Raw genomic sequence first — 15527 nt, forward strand, 5'->3', positions numbered from 1 at the left:
GCGGCCTTTGGTGCGCATGCGCGCGGGTGAGAGGTCGTCAAGATGGCTGCGGCCTCCTCAGAGGACGAGGCGCCGGAGAACGAGGACTATTACGCGCTGCTCAACGTCCGGAGGGAGGTAAGGAGCCCCGGGAGGCGCCTCCCTGGCTCAAAGCTATGGAATTCTGGGAGTTGGAGTTTGTTGGGGGCCCGGAGCGGAGCTTAAGGAAGGAAGGCCCCACAACAAACTCCAACTCCCAGAATTCCATAGCCTTTGACCCATCGCAGTGTTGCCAATGTGGTGACTTTCACACGGAAACGGGGACTTTTCAGAGCTTTTGGTGTGATTTTGGTGCCTGGCTCTATTTCCGTGCCTTTTGGGTGCCTTTTGCCCATTTCATCTCCAGCCCTGACTCCGAGAGCGAGCGAGGCTGGTGGCTACAGAGAGAGCAAGCAACCCTTTGGAGTCTCACACACTAAGTCAGTTTTCAGCCAATCAGAGAGAGGACTGGAGAGGGGTCGCCGCCCCCGCCCTCAGCAAGCTCTCTCTCTCTCAGCCCCTGACTCCCGCTTAAGTCTAGCTTTCCTAGACTTAAGCCTACTTCCTCAGGTGCATGGGAATTGTAGTTCATTGTGGCACCAGAGCTCTTTCTCACAAAACTACACTTCCCAGGGTTCCCTAGCACTGAGCCAGGGCAATTAAAAGGGTGTCAAACTGGATTATTTCTGCAGTGCGGTTGCAGCCGAACACGTTTCTATTTGGCACAAAGCTCCCTGGAGCCCCTTCATGTCAAAATAAACATCTTAAAAGTATTAGAAGGACTGAGAGATTCTTTGGTTGGTTTTAATGGTGATTTTGAGAGTTGAAATAAGTTCCAATTATTTTTATTCAATTAGGGTTACGTTTTATTCCCATATTAACATTACGGGGACTTTTCAGGGATTTTGACTGGAGATTTGGTGAGATCCGGGGGGATTTGGTGAGTTTTGGGCCAAACGTTTGGGGAATTATCTTTGAGGCTTGTTGGCAACACTGCCATAAGCAGCTAAGTTTTAGCTCTGCTAGAACATGGCCACAAAGCCCGGAAACCCACAAAAACTACAGTTAGGGTTTAGTTGTTGTTGCGTGTCTTCAAGTCGTTTTCACCTTGTGGCCATATTCATCCCTCCAGATTTGTGTCTAGCTAACTAAACGTTGCCTCGGAGGACCTAGAGCTTCCTAGAGAGGCGTCCTCTCAGGGTAAAAAACATGGTATTTGGGGTATTTGTGGTTTTCCCATATTGACGGTGGGGGTCTTGTGCCCCTAACTCTAGTGAATATGGAGGGACAAGTGTAATTTGCCAGTATAAGTGAGGGCTTTCGTTTTAATGGATAACGAAGCTAAAGGTGGGGTTGAAATGACCAAACCTAGGAGCAGTGTCTGCAGCAAGCGATGGACGGAGGGGACCAAATGGCCCTTGGACCGAGATGCTCCAATGGAGCAAGCGTCTCTCTCTTTCCTTTGAGCGAAGGAAGGAAGGAAGCCAGCTGGAACGGCTGCTGATGAAGAAGGTTTGGAGAAGGGGAAGCCAAATGCAAGGAGGCGCAGTTGAGCGTAGGTTCTTTCCCTCGCCTCAATGGGAAAGATGGATCTCTTGCTTTCTTTTGCGTACACTGAATCACACGAAAGTGAGGCCAAAAATACGGCTGTTTAACAGTTTTGGGGCATTGGGGTCGTAGTCCCATTTTTCAAGTATGGGAAGTCTGTTGAAACCTGGTGACAAGTTGTGCTTGTGATCATGTAACCAACCACAAACGCAGGCGCATCATACAATTAAACTAAGTATAGCTGTTTATATACACATGTAATAAAGAACCTTGCATAACACAGTTGGTTCAATAGGAAGGTTTTTTTACACTTCCGTAACTTGTTGATACACATTGGACCAAATGTGTTACGTTTCTTATAAACAGCTGTACATAGTTGAACTGAATGTCTCCTGCATTATTGGTTTGCTACGGATTCAGTCAGAGCAGGCTTTCTGTGGTTTGTGTTTGCGAATATGCAAAATGTAGGTTTTGGTCATCTTTGGTCAAGATGACCAAACTTTGGTCAAGTTTGTAGCACTGGCCTTTTGCCTTAAAGAGCTTTTTAGCACTGCTCCAATGATGACTTTGGCCTGATACAGACAGACCAAAATAAAGCTTCTTCGAGTCACTTTGCAAGTATGCTGTTTAAATGATACATGCGTCCTAAGAGTCCAGAAGCCACACCAAAGCCATGCTCCAATCCTAAGGACTGGAGTGCAGCTTTGGTGCAGCTTCCAGACTCTTAGGACGCATGCATCATTGAAACCCCATACCTCCAAAGTGGCCCGAAGCAGCTTTATTTTGGCCTGTCTGTATAGAGCCTTTGTATAAGAGCTTCATTATATGCTCCGCTTCCTTGACTATGATCGTTATGCAGTTTGGTATTTTATCGATTGTATTTTGTGTTTGTATTCATTTTACTGGATGTAATCCTGCCTCGATCTGCAGGGAGAGGCGGGAAATATAAGTAAACTATTATTATTATTATTATTATTATATGAAAGCAAATCAGAATGATTGGTATTTTGGAAATGCCACTTCATAGCCGGTGAGGAAGAGAATGAAGTGAGAGGTTTAAAAAGTTCTTAGCTTCCTTGTCTGTTTAAGCCAAGTAAAAACAGCAGAGTCTTGTGGTACCTCATAAGTTTAAAAGTGTGTTGTGAATAGGATTTCATAGGCGATGGCAGACCTTACCAAGTGCATGGCATGTTACCCTGGATTCTTTTAGGGGAGGGCATGGTATACCGGATGGAGGAGGATAAGGTAAGTCAGAGGGAAACTGAATACACAAAGTATTGACAGCAGCAGTGACACTAAGTCTTGTTTGCTCGGAAAACTGTTGCTGTTGTGAGTACAGATATCTTGGCACAAGGCAAGAGAGATGGCACACACAGCGTCATAAGAAAGCTTCCACCCAATTCACGTCTCTGTAGTTAAACTGGAGCCTCAGAGTGAAATCCAGTTCAGTTTCTCCTTGGCGTTTCCTTGCTGGCCAAAGATGCTGTGCATCAGTTTGGAAGGTGAATTTTAACTGTTACGTTGGTGGGAGGGATAGTGGGTTTATTTTATATTGTTGTATTTTTAGGCATATAAATAAATTATTATTATTATTTGTATCTTGATTTTTTTTAAAAAATTATTGAAATAATACAAAAAAGTACATTATAAACACACAACAATATCATACAAAAACAATAATACAATAAAAAAGGTAGACAAATTTATATACATACAAGCATCACAACATGAATACTAAATCACTGCTGAAAATAGATAAGTTAATACACTTCCATTAGACCCTATAGTACTTTGCGTACTTAGCTTAATTTGTTTTTCTCTAGTTTTGTATCAACAACAAAACCTCTGACCAATAAATAAATATATATATCTTCATCTTGTTATTTGGTCTTTCAATGAGATAAATCCTCGTAACTCCAAGTTTTATAATTATATTATTTCACATTAGAATAAAAGAACAAAAAACCCAGGGGGAAGGAAGAGCGGAAAAGACGATATCAGATCTATTTCTATTGAAAAATGAGCTTTCTAGGAATTTATATATTCTTATGGCAGATCTTAAACATAAAGTTTTCTATCAAACACTTTCTAGTAGTCTTTTATTTTTATAGACAAAGGAACTCTTACTAGAATAACATTGATTTAGATACACTAAAGATAACGTTTATCCATTGACAGACCACGTCATCCTATTCATATTGCTATTTCTAGAGATTCCCATTCTTTCTGCATTATATCCGTCTCAATATCTTTTAATCTAGCTGTCAGAATATCTAGTGTCTTAGTTTCATTTAATGTAGCCAGCCGCTCCTCTTCGGAGGGTGTAAGAGGGGTTTTCCAGTACTGAGCGTACAGGATTCTGGCTAGAGTTACCGTATAAAGTATTATACGCAAATATTTTTGAGCGTGTTTAACATCCAGTACCGCTATCATGTTCAACAGAAATAAACGCGGATCTAAGGGAATGTCAACCTTCAAAATATAGACCATTAATCTCTGGATGTTTTCCCAAAACAGGGCAGCTTTGTTACATTCCCACCAAGCATGAAAGTAGGTGCCCTTCCTCTCTCACACTTCCAACATTGACTATTTCCTGCTTGATAGATCTTATGGGATGTGAGCATACGCAGGTTTGGGCATACGTGGGGGGGTCCGGAACGGATCCCCCACGTATACCAAGGGCCCACTGTAGAAAGAAGTGCTAGATAAGGAGAAATATCAGAGTTCTCCAATGGTTTTCGTAAAGTTGCTGTTGGCATCCAAAGCTTCTGAGTTTGAGCCATTTAAATCCTTTCTATGTTCTAAGTCTTTCTCCTCTTCCTCATATTCATCTTTATCATTCTTATCGCTGTCATTTTCCTCTCCCAATTTGTCTCCTTCTTTTTTATGTGAGTCTTGTCCTTCTCCTTTCTTGTTCAGTTTTTGATCCCTTCTTATTTTTTGTTCCATTTCTCTTTCTTTTTCTATGTCGTCTATTTTGTATTTACTTTGACGATACATAAATGAAAGACCTTCTGCTCTTTCCCACCTATAGTCTATATCAGTGATGGTGAACCTTTTTGAGGCCGAGTGCCCAAACTGCAACCCAAAGCCCACTTATTTATTGCAAAGTGCCATGTCCCTCTGGCTTTCTAGTAACAAACTCTGGCAAACTGTGTGCTGGGGCTATGGCACATGTGCCTACAGAGAGGGCTCTGAGTGCCACCTCTGGCATGCGTGCCATAGGTTCGCCATCACTGGTGTATATTTAGATTCCTCAGTAAGAGAGACAAATTTCTATATTTCTGTCTGGAGAACATAATAGAAGGAAGAATGTCCTTAAAGATTTTAACTTCATTAAGCAGTTGTTACAGCTTTTTGGGATGATCATATCTCGAAATCTTGTCCGTGTGCAACAAATAATAATATCTCGGGGATCGTTCTTGTCTTTTGCTTGAGTTGAATTAATTCTGAAGAGTCTATCAATCTCCATCTCTGTTCTTTCCACTGGGATTCCAACAAATTCAGAGACAGGTTGCAAGATTTGTTCAAACAGATCTTGCCCTTGTGTTTCTTTCATACCTCTGATTTTCACACATCTGTCTCTGTATTTAATTTCCTGATTCAACTCTTTCCAGGGCTGCTGTTCTTGTTTTCGGCACATTTCTATGTTTGATTTTTCCAGCAGCCCAGTTCTTTCTTTGATCTCGTCCACCTCCTTCTTTGTTTTAGTAATGTCCTGATTCATTCTTTCCATTTTTTTGGTGAAGCAATCCAACTCTTTCTTCAAATCCTTTCTAATCTCCGCTCTCGTCTCTTTGAGTTCTTCTCTATTAGTCTGGATTGCTTCTTTAAGATCTTCCTTCATTTCCAGTCGAAGTTCTTTCATTTCTGCCCTAATTTTCCTATTCTCTTCCAATACCAACATGTTGGGATCCGTAATTTTAATGCCATCATCTGTTGATCCTCTCCTTTGGAACGTGGTCTGGTTAAGCTGTTGATTGTAGCTTGATATTTTGAGTGGCCGTATTAGGGCCTGTAATGGTGCTGATGGAAGAGTGCTGGGGATAGCACTGGCATCTAGACATACTGCAGGGCCTGAGCTTTGTGGCTGGTCCTTGTTGTGTTGTCTGTTGTTACTAGTGCTTAGACGTTTTAGGCTGGGAGTTATTTGTAAGGAATACAAACTGGGCCTCCTCCCAAAGGCTGTGAGGCTCATGCATCGTTTTCCAGCATAACCTGTATCTTAAATACATTTGAGTCATCTCGAGTTACACTGTAAATGATGGCAAGTGGTACTCTGTCATTTACTCTTCCCGGTCTGTCCTGAAGTAAATTATTCCTGGGTATCAACCTGCCCTTTCCAGTTCCAGTTTGTCGGGTGGTTATTATAGCTTAAGAAATGCCCAAAGTAATGCCATGAGTCTCTTTCCAGAGAGTCTCAAGAAGCAGATGTGTATCTTTTGCCCATAATGAATGAGGCTTTATTTCCACTCTCTTGGGCTGCCTTCACACTACTAAGTTGTCTGTGTTGGTCTTGGATTGGCTTATTGGTGATGGTGTTTTGCGTAATGGGATTCTCATCATTTGAGCATAGGAAATTACTTATCTTAAGAATTTGGATGGACATCCGTAACCAAGAAGCCGAGTAGAAATGTTTCTATGGATTCAGCAATAGCACCCACATTTGCAAGGGAACACACCAGTGAAATAGCATTTTAAGACCAGCAAGTTGTCACAGACATGCATTTGTTAGAAGCTTCCTTGTTTTTAACTGTGGTATTGCCAGCTCCAGCCAACTTCCAGCCATCAATTTTTGATGTTTCCAAAGGAAAAGTCACTGGTGTTTAATCTCTCACAGCACTTCCCTGCATTGCAAAATGCTCAGGTCAGTTTCTTGTTTGTTGCTAGAATGGCAAAGGATTTCAAAAAACCTTTAGTCAAGCAGTTACTGGTAAAAGTTGTTCTGAAGCAGAAGACATCCATGTTTTCTAGATGTCCCACAAACATGCTTCAGTCTAGGCATTGTGCTAGAGGCATGCTGTCTTGTGTTTTTCAACATGGAGCTTGATGTTTTCCTTTTTTGAAAGTATATGTATTAAATTTATTTATTTATTTATTTTTAAATCCATTTTTAGCGTCCTTTTCTCGGCCGAGGGTCTTTTTATTAATCTAGGTTGACATGCTGTTTCTTGTGCTTGACGTGTTCCTCTGTGTTAATTGCAAGATGGCTCAGAAAATTTTGTTTTATGGAGTGGCCTTTGAGTGAGTTAATAAAAAAACCAACCCCTTTATGACCTGCGTTGAGCCCCTTGAAAGGAGAGTTAGACAACCTTTAAATAAATAATGTAAAGTAAGTAAGCAGAAAAGGCATCCTTGCCTTGAGAACTATGTTAGCCTGCCAGGATATGCAAGCCAAGGCTTGAATCCAATTGCTAGTCCTAACTAAACTAGACGTATTAAATCAGCTGCTGAATAATAAGTCAGTGCTTATGTAAATGCCATTGCCTGAATGGATTTACTTTAGTCGGGAACTATTGCAGGCTGCATCCACACTGGAGAAATAACCCGGTTTGGCAATGCTTTAACTCTTTGTGGCTCAAGGCTATGGAATTCTGGGAGTGGGAGTTTGTTGTGGGCCCAGAGCGGAGTGGAGTTCCATAGCCTTGAGCCAGAAACAGTTAAAGCGGTGCCAAACCGGGTTATTTCTGAGCATGTTTTGCCAAACTGATACTCTTTACAGTTGTTAATTTCGGTTCTGCTTGGAACAAGAGAAACAGAAGTGTTTTTGTGAAAATGCGGAAGACAGCGTTGTTGGCAGAGAAGAGAGTTCATTTCCCTGATTCCCAGGTGATTTGCCAACGGGGATGAAAATGTGAAATATATGTGAACTGAGAAATGGGACTTGTCAGTGTCCTTTCAAAATGCACGAGCGTTATGACAGATCATTTAATTGGATGGCTCATAAATCCAGGCTGGGCCAAGGTACGGCTTCCAGGCACGTCCGGCTCACAATGCTGGCCATGAAATGCTGGAAGGGAGCTTAGAAAATGGTTCCCCCGCCTTCCTGAAATACTTGAAAACAAGCAAACCTCTGCCCCAAGGGATCCTTCTGTTAATCCATCACATTTTCTGCCCAGCCCAGTTCTAAAACATGATGAGCCATGGCGGTGGGAGTCATGTGGCTCTCCCGATGTGGTTGTACTGTAAATCCCAGCAGCCCTAACCGACATATAGGCAGTGGTGAGGGATGCTGTGACATTCTCAAGGCTCAGTTTAATAGCCTACCTACACATTTTGTAATTTGTAAGTTAGTCAGACTTTTAGTAGTCCAACTCCTGAAGTGGAGTTTAATTGCCAATTTCAGCTGGGAAGGCAGCTGCTTGGAAGCCTGAAGTTGGGTAGTCCCATTCAAGAATGGACATAACTACACTACTGACATTGCAGGATTGACGACTTGAAAGGTGAAATGCCCTTCGCTTGACTTGCATTCATCTTCACAAGTGGAACATTTTCTGTTGGTGCCTTACATGTACAGTGGTAGAGCTGAGTCCATTAGGGAACAAGCCCTTGAGTCCATCATCAAAACATTACTCTTTGTTGTGATTAATTTTGTAGAGACCCTCAAACAGGAGTGGTGTTGTTGTTACGTGCCTTCAAGTTTGGCGAACCTGTTTTCCTAATAAGATTTCTTGGAGAGGCGGTTTGCGCATGCCTTCCTCTGAGGCTGAGAGAGTGGGTCTTGCCCAAAGCCATCCAGTGGGTTTCCATGACCCAGAAGGAATTTGAATCTTGGGGCCCAAACAGACAGGACAAAATAAAGCTGCTTCAGGTCTCTTTGGAGGTATGCCCTAAGAGGTTGGAAGCCACTCCAAAGCCTAAGGACTGGAGTACAGCTTTGGCGCAACTTTTGGCCTCTTAAGATGCATGTGCCATTTAAACAGTGTACCTCCAAAGAGACCAGAAACAGCTTTATTTTGGCCTGTCTGTTCAGGCCCTTAGTCTCCCAGAACCCTAATCCAACACTCATTCCATTACATCACACCATATCCAAAATGGCAACCCTCTCTGAGGGTTTCTTGTCAAGACTTAGGCCCAATTTAAACGGGCCTTTGCGCCGCCCCCATCATGTGCTAGGGATTGGCAGAGGACGCAGCATCCATACCGGCCTCACCCCTCGCACGTGACGGGGGTGTCAAAACGGCAGCACCCTGTACACATGGGCACCACCATTTTGACGTAACGGCCGCATCGCGTCCAAACAGTGCGGCCATTACGTCTTGGTGCCACTGAAGGGCACTTGTGGCACCCTTTCAGCAGCGCCAAAAGGAGCTCTGTTTTGGAGCTCCTTCCGCCGGACATATTGTTGGCCTTTAAACGGCCTTGCCGGTGATACAGAAAGGGGCCGAGCGGCCCCTTTCTCTCTTTCCCCACCACTGTCGGGGCCTGAGGCCTGGAAAAGCTGCAGATTGGGGCCTCTGGGGCTGCCGCTGTGGCAGGTCTAGGCAAGGTGCAGCCCTGGGACCTCCATGATATTTTGCAGTGATCACTCTCCTCTCTGAGCTTCTGTTTTTCTGGTCAGTAGAAAGAAGTGTGTTGCCCTCTTGAAAGCCTCTATGGGAGACAGATGTCTTACACCTTGCAAGAATTTCACATTCCCTGAGAGTATCTTTGGGCTTACCTGCCTGCAAAGACTTCCTCTCTCTAGTTCCCCCCCCCCCTTTCAGCTTCCTTTTTTTGGACAGGTTTGCTTGTGCTTTGGGATGGGCATTGCTTCCTTTCCTATCCCCTCCGCCTTAAAGGTTGTCACGCGGCACTCAGCTTGAGTAATGAATTCTGTGAAGTTAGCTAACTGGATTCGCTTTGGGGTTTAATTTGAGCAATTCTGCATTGCCCCAAGCCCAGGCTTTGTGAGCCTTCATTTCCCCATTTTTTAAAAGTTTTTTCTTTTCTGTAGGACAAACCTAATTCCGCAGAGGACTGGCTAATCTCAGAGTAATAGGTCACTAAACTTTATGGATGGCGGAGGAGGAAGAAGAGTAGGAAGGTGGTGGCAAAGACCCGTCTCTGGCCATTTGCTGGTCTACGGCCATTTAATCTGTAATGGATTTACATCCTGCAAAAATGTAACTCGGTGATTGAGACGTGAAATAGATGTGCTTAATCCCCCGAATAGCATCATGGTGTGCCTCTTAATTTTGCCCTGGATTTGAGTAATAAGAATGTAACTTAAAATATCATTATTAGTGACTTATGTATCTCATTACAATTTGAAATGTTGTCAGTATTTTCTGCAGTGGCTGGAGAGAGGTTATCATTCATGAAATATTGAACCAATGACCTTAGTGATTCACTTATGATGAAAGGCCCAATCTAACGTTTTATTGAACATGATATTTGTGAAAAATGGAACTGCTCATTTCTATTACTTAATCAATAGCACATTAAGCCATTTATCACTAATTTGATTAAAGAAGGTCATTGCCGAGCTGGAAATTCCACTCCCTTCTCATCTACTTCAATTCTAATAACCAAGAGAGTGGAAAAGAGGGAGCAGAAGGAAAGGAGGGCTGTCTCCTTTGCAGAGTGATCTGTTTGAGAAGCCCGGCTGGTCTATCCGCTTCCCTTGCCATTGAACCAAGAAGAATGAATGAGGAACAGAAGGAAATCCGTCCATTACAGCTTGTCACTAGAAATGGCTTGGATCCCATTTTATGTATTTGAAAAAGCTGCCTTTTCTGCTGATAAGCTCTGCTGGCATTTGAGGGAGAGATTAGCCTTAAATGCGAAACGCCCTGACCTTTTATTTCTGAGGTAAACGGCTGGGCAAACCTCTGCATTGATCAAAAGGAATTAAGACCTTCAAAATATCTCCTTAGGACGCATTTCTGTTTTTCAGAAGCCCAGCAGCAGCAGCAGCTCTGCCACTTAATGTTCCTATCTCTTAGGGAGCTTTTTTGCCTCCTACCTTTGCCTCTGGGATCCTGGGGGCTGTGAAGAAATTTGGCTGGCACCCCTTTGCCTTGTGAACATAGAGTCCTGGCCTGGGCCCAGAAGGCTGGCAAGCCTGACTCGTTCTGAGTGCTTGGCATCCCTTGTATCTAGCAAGAACAGACTCTTTTGAAAATGCCAAACACCAAAACCCTGCAGCCAGCTGGTCTTTCACCCACCATCCCTGGCTGCTCCTTACGCTTGTGCTCCTCTCCCCCAGAACATCCCTCTGGGGCATTATACCAAGTCAGACCATCAGTCCATTTGTTTCATTATTGCACAGGTCACAAGATCAGAGTAGTTGGCCGCTGAGCATGCAAAAAGCATCTTTTCCCATCCGCTAGCAGCAGGCACCAGTTCTATGGTTCTGCAAAACCTTTCTTCAAAAATTAGCCTTTTCTCCTTCTCCCAGATCTAGAACTTAGCTGTGCTAAGTACATTCGCTCTCTGTGGCTCTCAGTTCTGCCTCTCCCTGTTGACTGTGCATTCTTGTTGGTGTGTAAAATATCATGGCACCTTTGCCTTTTGAGGTGCTTTATGGTCCCATTTTGTCTTACCCATGCTTTTCAAGAATTGTTTGAAACTCCAAGGAGGGAATATTTTTTGAGGTTCAGGCTGAGGTGTCATCAACATGCAGATGGCACACAGCTCTGCTTCTTGCTTCTGTCCTCCAATCCCATGGGCAGCAGCAGGAAGTGATAAAAGATCATCTGCCCCTCATTCAGGAATGGAGGAGGGTGAGCCCACCAAACTCATACTTTAAATGCTGGAACAAGTTAGTGGACTACCTCGTTTTTAATGGGAAACGCCCATGCTTCTCAAAAGCGGTCAAGCATTCGAAAACTGGATATGGCTGATCTCTGCTTTGAAGCTTCTCAGCTAAGTCAGATCACCCAGTTGATTAGCGGAAATAGTCTGACCAATTGGGTAGACATTGAAGTTAACACTGCATCCCCTCTTACCTTTGATCAGTTTTTTTCTGCATCTATATATAAATTCACTAAAATGTGTAATAATCCTTTTTTGCTCACTGCCTTGGTTTTGCGGAAGAAATGAAGGCATCTCTTGGCTCCCTCCCCTTCCCCTTTACGGCCTTTTCTTACTCACCCTCTTTTCCAGAGCCCAGAAAATACGCACAGTTTTGAGGCTGAGAGGTTTATGGCCTGTATACAGTTAGGGACCTGTTCCACAATGGGACAACTGTCACAATGGAGCAACTCATCGGTGCTCTGGGCCCTGGTCATCAGAACTGGTATCAAATAATACAGATACAGTTATTAAACAAACTGCTTCAGATACAGGAAAATCCTCGCCCACTTACTTTTTTTGAAAACACGTGCGTCTCTCCAGCTATATATTCTAAAGGCCAAATAACATGCATATATAATTGTCTGCTAGAAGAAACATTTGGGAACCCAACACTTCATAAGGCAGGATGGGAAGCAGAACATTCCCTTTCAGTTGATAGTAAGACCTGGGAAAATATATGGACTCATTTACCATTTAAAACTAGGTCCATTGCCATTAAAGAGAATACTATCAAGTTGGTCCATCAGTGGTACCTCACCCCAGTCAACATGGCTTGTATGTCTACCATTGCTAATCCAGAATGCTGGCGGTGGGGGGGGGGGGGGTTGTGAAGGTAGGGGAGCCTTTGTACATATGTGGCTGGATTGTCCCCTAGTGCATGAGTATTGGACAGAATTTTTACAACTGATCTCCAAGATCACTAAACAAAGTATACAATTATTCCGACTCCTGCTCCTGTTCTCCATTTTTGTGAATGAAAATAAAGCCCTGCAGCATAAAGACCTTATTAGTTTGCTTCTGGCTGTTGCCAGCCTTGAGATATCCAAGAACTGGAAAGCTGAATATTGCAGGATGGTGGACTAGACTCTGGGACTTGTGGTTAATGGAGAAAATGGCAGAGAATAACAACCAAGCGAGAGGCTTCATAAGATTCGGCACCCATTTATTGAATACATCCAGCAAGATTTAGTCTCTAGGTATACCCCAATTTTAGCTAAATTTTTATGGAAATATGTATTTCGGGATCCCTGAACAAACCCTTTATCTATAACTTTCAGGGCCTTACCTGGGTTATTGCCTGCATTTATTGTTGGTTTGGTGTTTGTTGTCATGTTTTGTTTTAGAATGCATTAATAATTCTTTAATTTAAAAAAACATGGTCCAGACAAAACATAGCTGCTGCTGGTTAGGTATTCTGTCCATTTGGGAGAAGTGATACAAGCCCTACCAGAAAGATCTGAGTATTGCTGAATCCTTTCTTGGCCTTTGTCAGGGAGTTCAGTGATACCCTGCTCTTTAGATTACTAAACATAAAAGCAATGAGAAACCATAGGCACTAAAAATTATCAGGCAACAGAGTGTTTTAGAGTGTAAGTTCTTGTCTCTTGGACATTGCAAAAAAGAGGGAGGAGGATCATGCAGCCCTTTCAACTTGATGCTGGACTTCAACACCCAGCATTCCTCCCCATTGGCTCTGGGAGCTGGAAGTCCACTAACGGCTGGAAGGGTGTGTTGTTGCAAAACTCCCTGGCAAAGTCCGGTGTACACTGATGGTGATATGGAAGCAGCAAAAGAATATTGTCTGGCTGAATGTAACGGAGGCCAGGCGTGGAGAGTGCTATAAGAGCCCCGAATGCTTGAAACATGCCACACAGCTATTTTGATATAGCTGTATTTCTTGCTGTGCCAAATTGAGGGCTTCTCACTCTTCCCTGCCCCAACTGCACCAACAAAGTACAATCTCATTACAGTTTCCATTTTGTGTTGGAGTTGCATCTGATGAGTTTCCCTTTCTGGGCAGATTTTGAAGAAGATAGCAGCTTAATGGCCTCGATTGTGCTGCTATAATTGGATTTCTTTTCTTCATCCCAGGCCTCTCAGGAAGAGCTGAAAGCTGCCTACCGTCGGCTGTGCATGTTGTACCATCCCGACAAGCACAGGGACCCCGAGCTCAAGAGACAAGCGGAGCAGCTTTTCAACCTCCTTCATCAGGCTTATGAAGGTCAGAGGGATGCTTTGGAATCAGTTGCAGTTCAACTATCATTGGCAAATAGTATTTGTTGGAGGGGGTTTTCCAAAAGTGGTGTATCCTTGGCACTTAATGGGTATCAGTGGTCTTTCACAGGAATCTGGTGACATGGAATCCAGTCAACAAAACTCATGTCTCACCAGCCTTGGGGTTTTGTTTTGTGGTGTTTGCCAGCACAGCATGACAGGGCTAGCCCTCTGGAATTGGCTACATATGTTTCTTCTTTCCTGAAACCTTTTATTCCGGACATACCATCACATATAAAAGATACCAAGGAGTTTGTTAAATATATAGAACAACTTACACCACCTGTAGAAACCTTTTTTTTGGTGACATTGGATGTTATATCACTTTATACCAATTTTCCTCCGATTGAGGCCTTGGAGATCTTGGAAGCAGTTTTGCTATCTAGACCTATGGGACTTCACCCAAAACAACAACAACATGCACACACAGAGTTCCCAAATATCTGTGCTTTTCAGCAACATACTTTGCACCTCAGAGTCCTGTTGCAAACTACAGCCTCCCCTGTGAGCCTTTTCCTGCTTTTGGCAGGAGATGTTGAATGGGTTGTAACTGTCGATATAGGCCCACTGGTTTTCTTTTTTTCCTTTGGTCCCAGGTAGACAGCAGTTCATGATCTGGAAAGGAAATTTTAAAAAAACCCAACTGTGTCAGCACTGAAATAGTCATCTGAAGCAGCCATAATGGCACAAGTGCTTCTCATCAGGGTGGCTTTGCTCTCCATGAAGGATTACAGTTGAGATGAGAATTTTCTTCCACCACACAAAGTACAGGCTGTAATTCATTGGAAACGCTGTTTGCTAAGCTTTGCATGCAATTCTCCTATAATTAGACCTAACTAAGTATCAAGGAAGATGCTCCTTTCCAAAATAAAAGAATCCCCCCCCACCATGTCTTATAAAATAAGAAGAAGCTTATCTTCTATCTTGGTGTGTACAGGAGGGAGGATGGGTTGGTGAAAGATTAGATGTTAACGGCCTTCTGGAAACTGGGGAGTGGGGCTGGGTGATAAATCCACATGGCTGAGGTGATGTGATCTCGCTGGAATTTGAGTGCCACGGTCATGACAGACAGAATGGGTGCCTTCCGGTTGCCCTTTTGATTACATCCTCTTATCTTGGGTTTGGCTGAATGAATCTTGCATGCATCTCAATTATTGATAGTTTGCAGTGTTTGGGGAGATTTGAGAGGAAGGAACTGAAACTTAAGTGAATTAGGAGCTGGATTCAGTGGGGCGGGGGTGTTCTTTAATAATTTTTTCCTGGAGCAAAACTGCAGCACCAGCAGACCTTGCCGCCCAGCGGTTGGGCCCAGAGGGAAGCTAAAGCGAAATGGTGAATAAATGATTTCTTATTAAATCCCAGAGATTAGCTAAAGAAATTTGGCTCTGCTGTTTTCTAGGCGGTCAGCATTTCTTTCTTCCCATTAGACGCAGACGTGGGTGGAATCATTTACAAGCAGCCTTAATTAGGCCTCGGGATGCATGGGAGTGAGCTTTGGAGAAGAGAAGGGAGCCCAGCTGAGACCTTGAAATGGGTGATGCTTGGGAATGGGAACTCCTCAGCCTTCATAGTTGGAGAGCTGCGCTCAGAAGAAAAATAAGTTCTAGAAATGCACTTGGCACATTCTTCTTGTAAACAAGACTCACCTCTGTTTATATCCAAAATACTGTGGAGATAAACTTAGAAACATAGATTCTGGCTTTGCAAACACATGTACCCAATGGACACATACACTCGATAGCAAGTCTTGCCTGTCTGTGTCAAAAAATGGGTGAGATTTGGTGGCCCATTTTTTCTTGCTTTCTAAATATACTGTACAGTTTGAAAGTTTTGTGTGTGTGTGTGTGTGTGATTGTGCGAATGCTTCTGTTTGAACTCTGGTTAGAATGCCACAGGCTCTAAAACGT

The 15527-nt window shown here is 43.3% G+C and overlaps 1 protein-coding gene across 2 annotated transcripts in view; it reads left to right on the forward strand.

Annotated features, from left to right (window-relative positions):
- Positions 1-9: 9 nt before the first annotated feature.
- The window catches only part of DNAJC11 (DnaJ heat shock protein family (Hsp40) member C11), a 37167-nt gene continuing 21649 nt past the window's right edge, over positions 10-15527 (forward strand). For both annotated transcript variants that reach the window (XM_089534540.1, XM_089534541.1), the window contains exons 1-2: positions 10-117; positions 13438-13567. In XM_089534540.1, the coding sequence (XP_089390666.1) occupies positions 43-117; positions 13438-13567 (205 nt within the window). In that variant the 5' untranslated portion in view covers positions 10-42. The remainder of the gene's footprint in view (positions 118-13437; positions 13568-15527) is intronic.

The sequence above is a fragment of the Sceloporus occidentalis genome, unplaced genomic scaffold (assembly GCF_023333645.1).
Source record: "Sceloporus occidentalis isolate IW3139 unplaced genomic scaffold, rSceOcc1.0.p SCAF_8, whole genome shotgun sequence".
Classification (NCBI taxonomy): domain Eukaryota; kingdom Metazoa; phylum Chordata; class Lepidosauria; order Squamata; family Phrynosomatidae; genus Sceloporus; species Sceloporus occidentalis.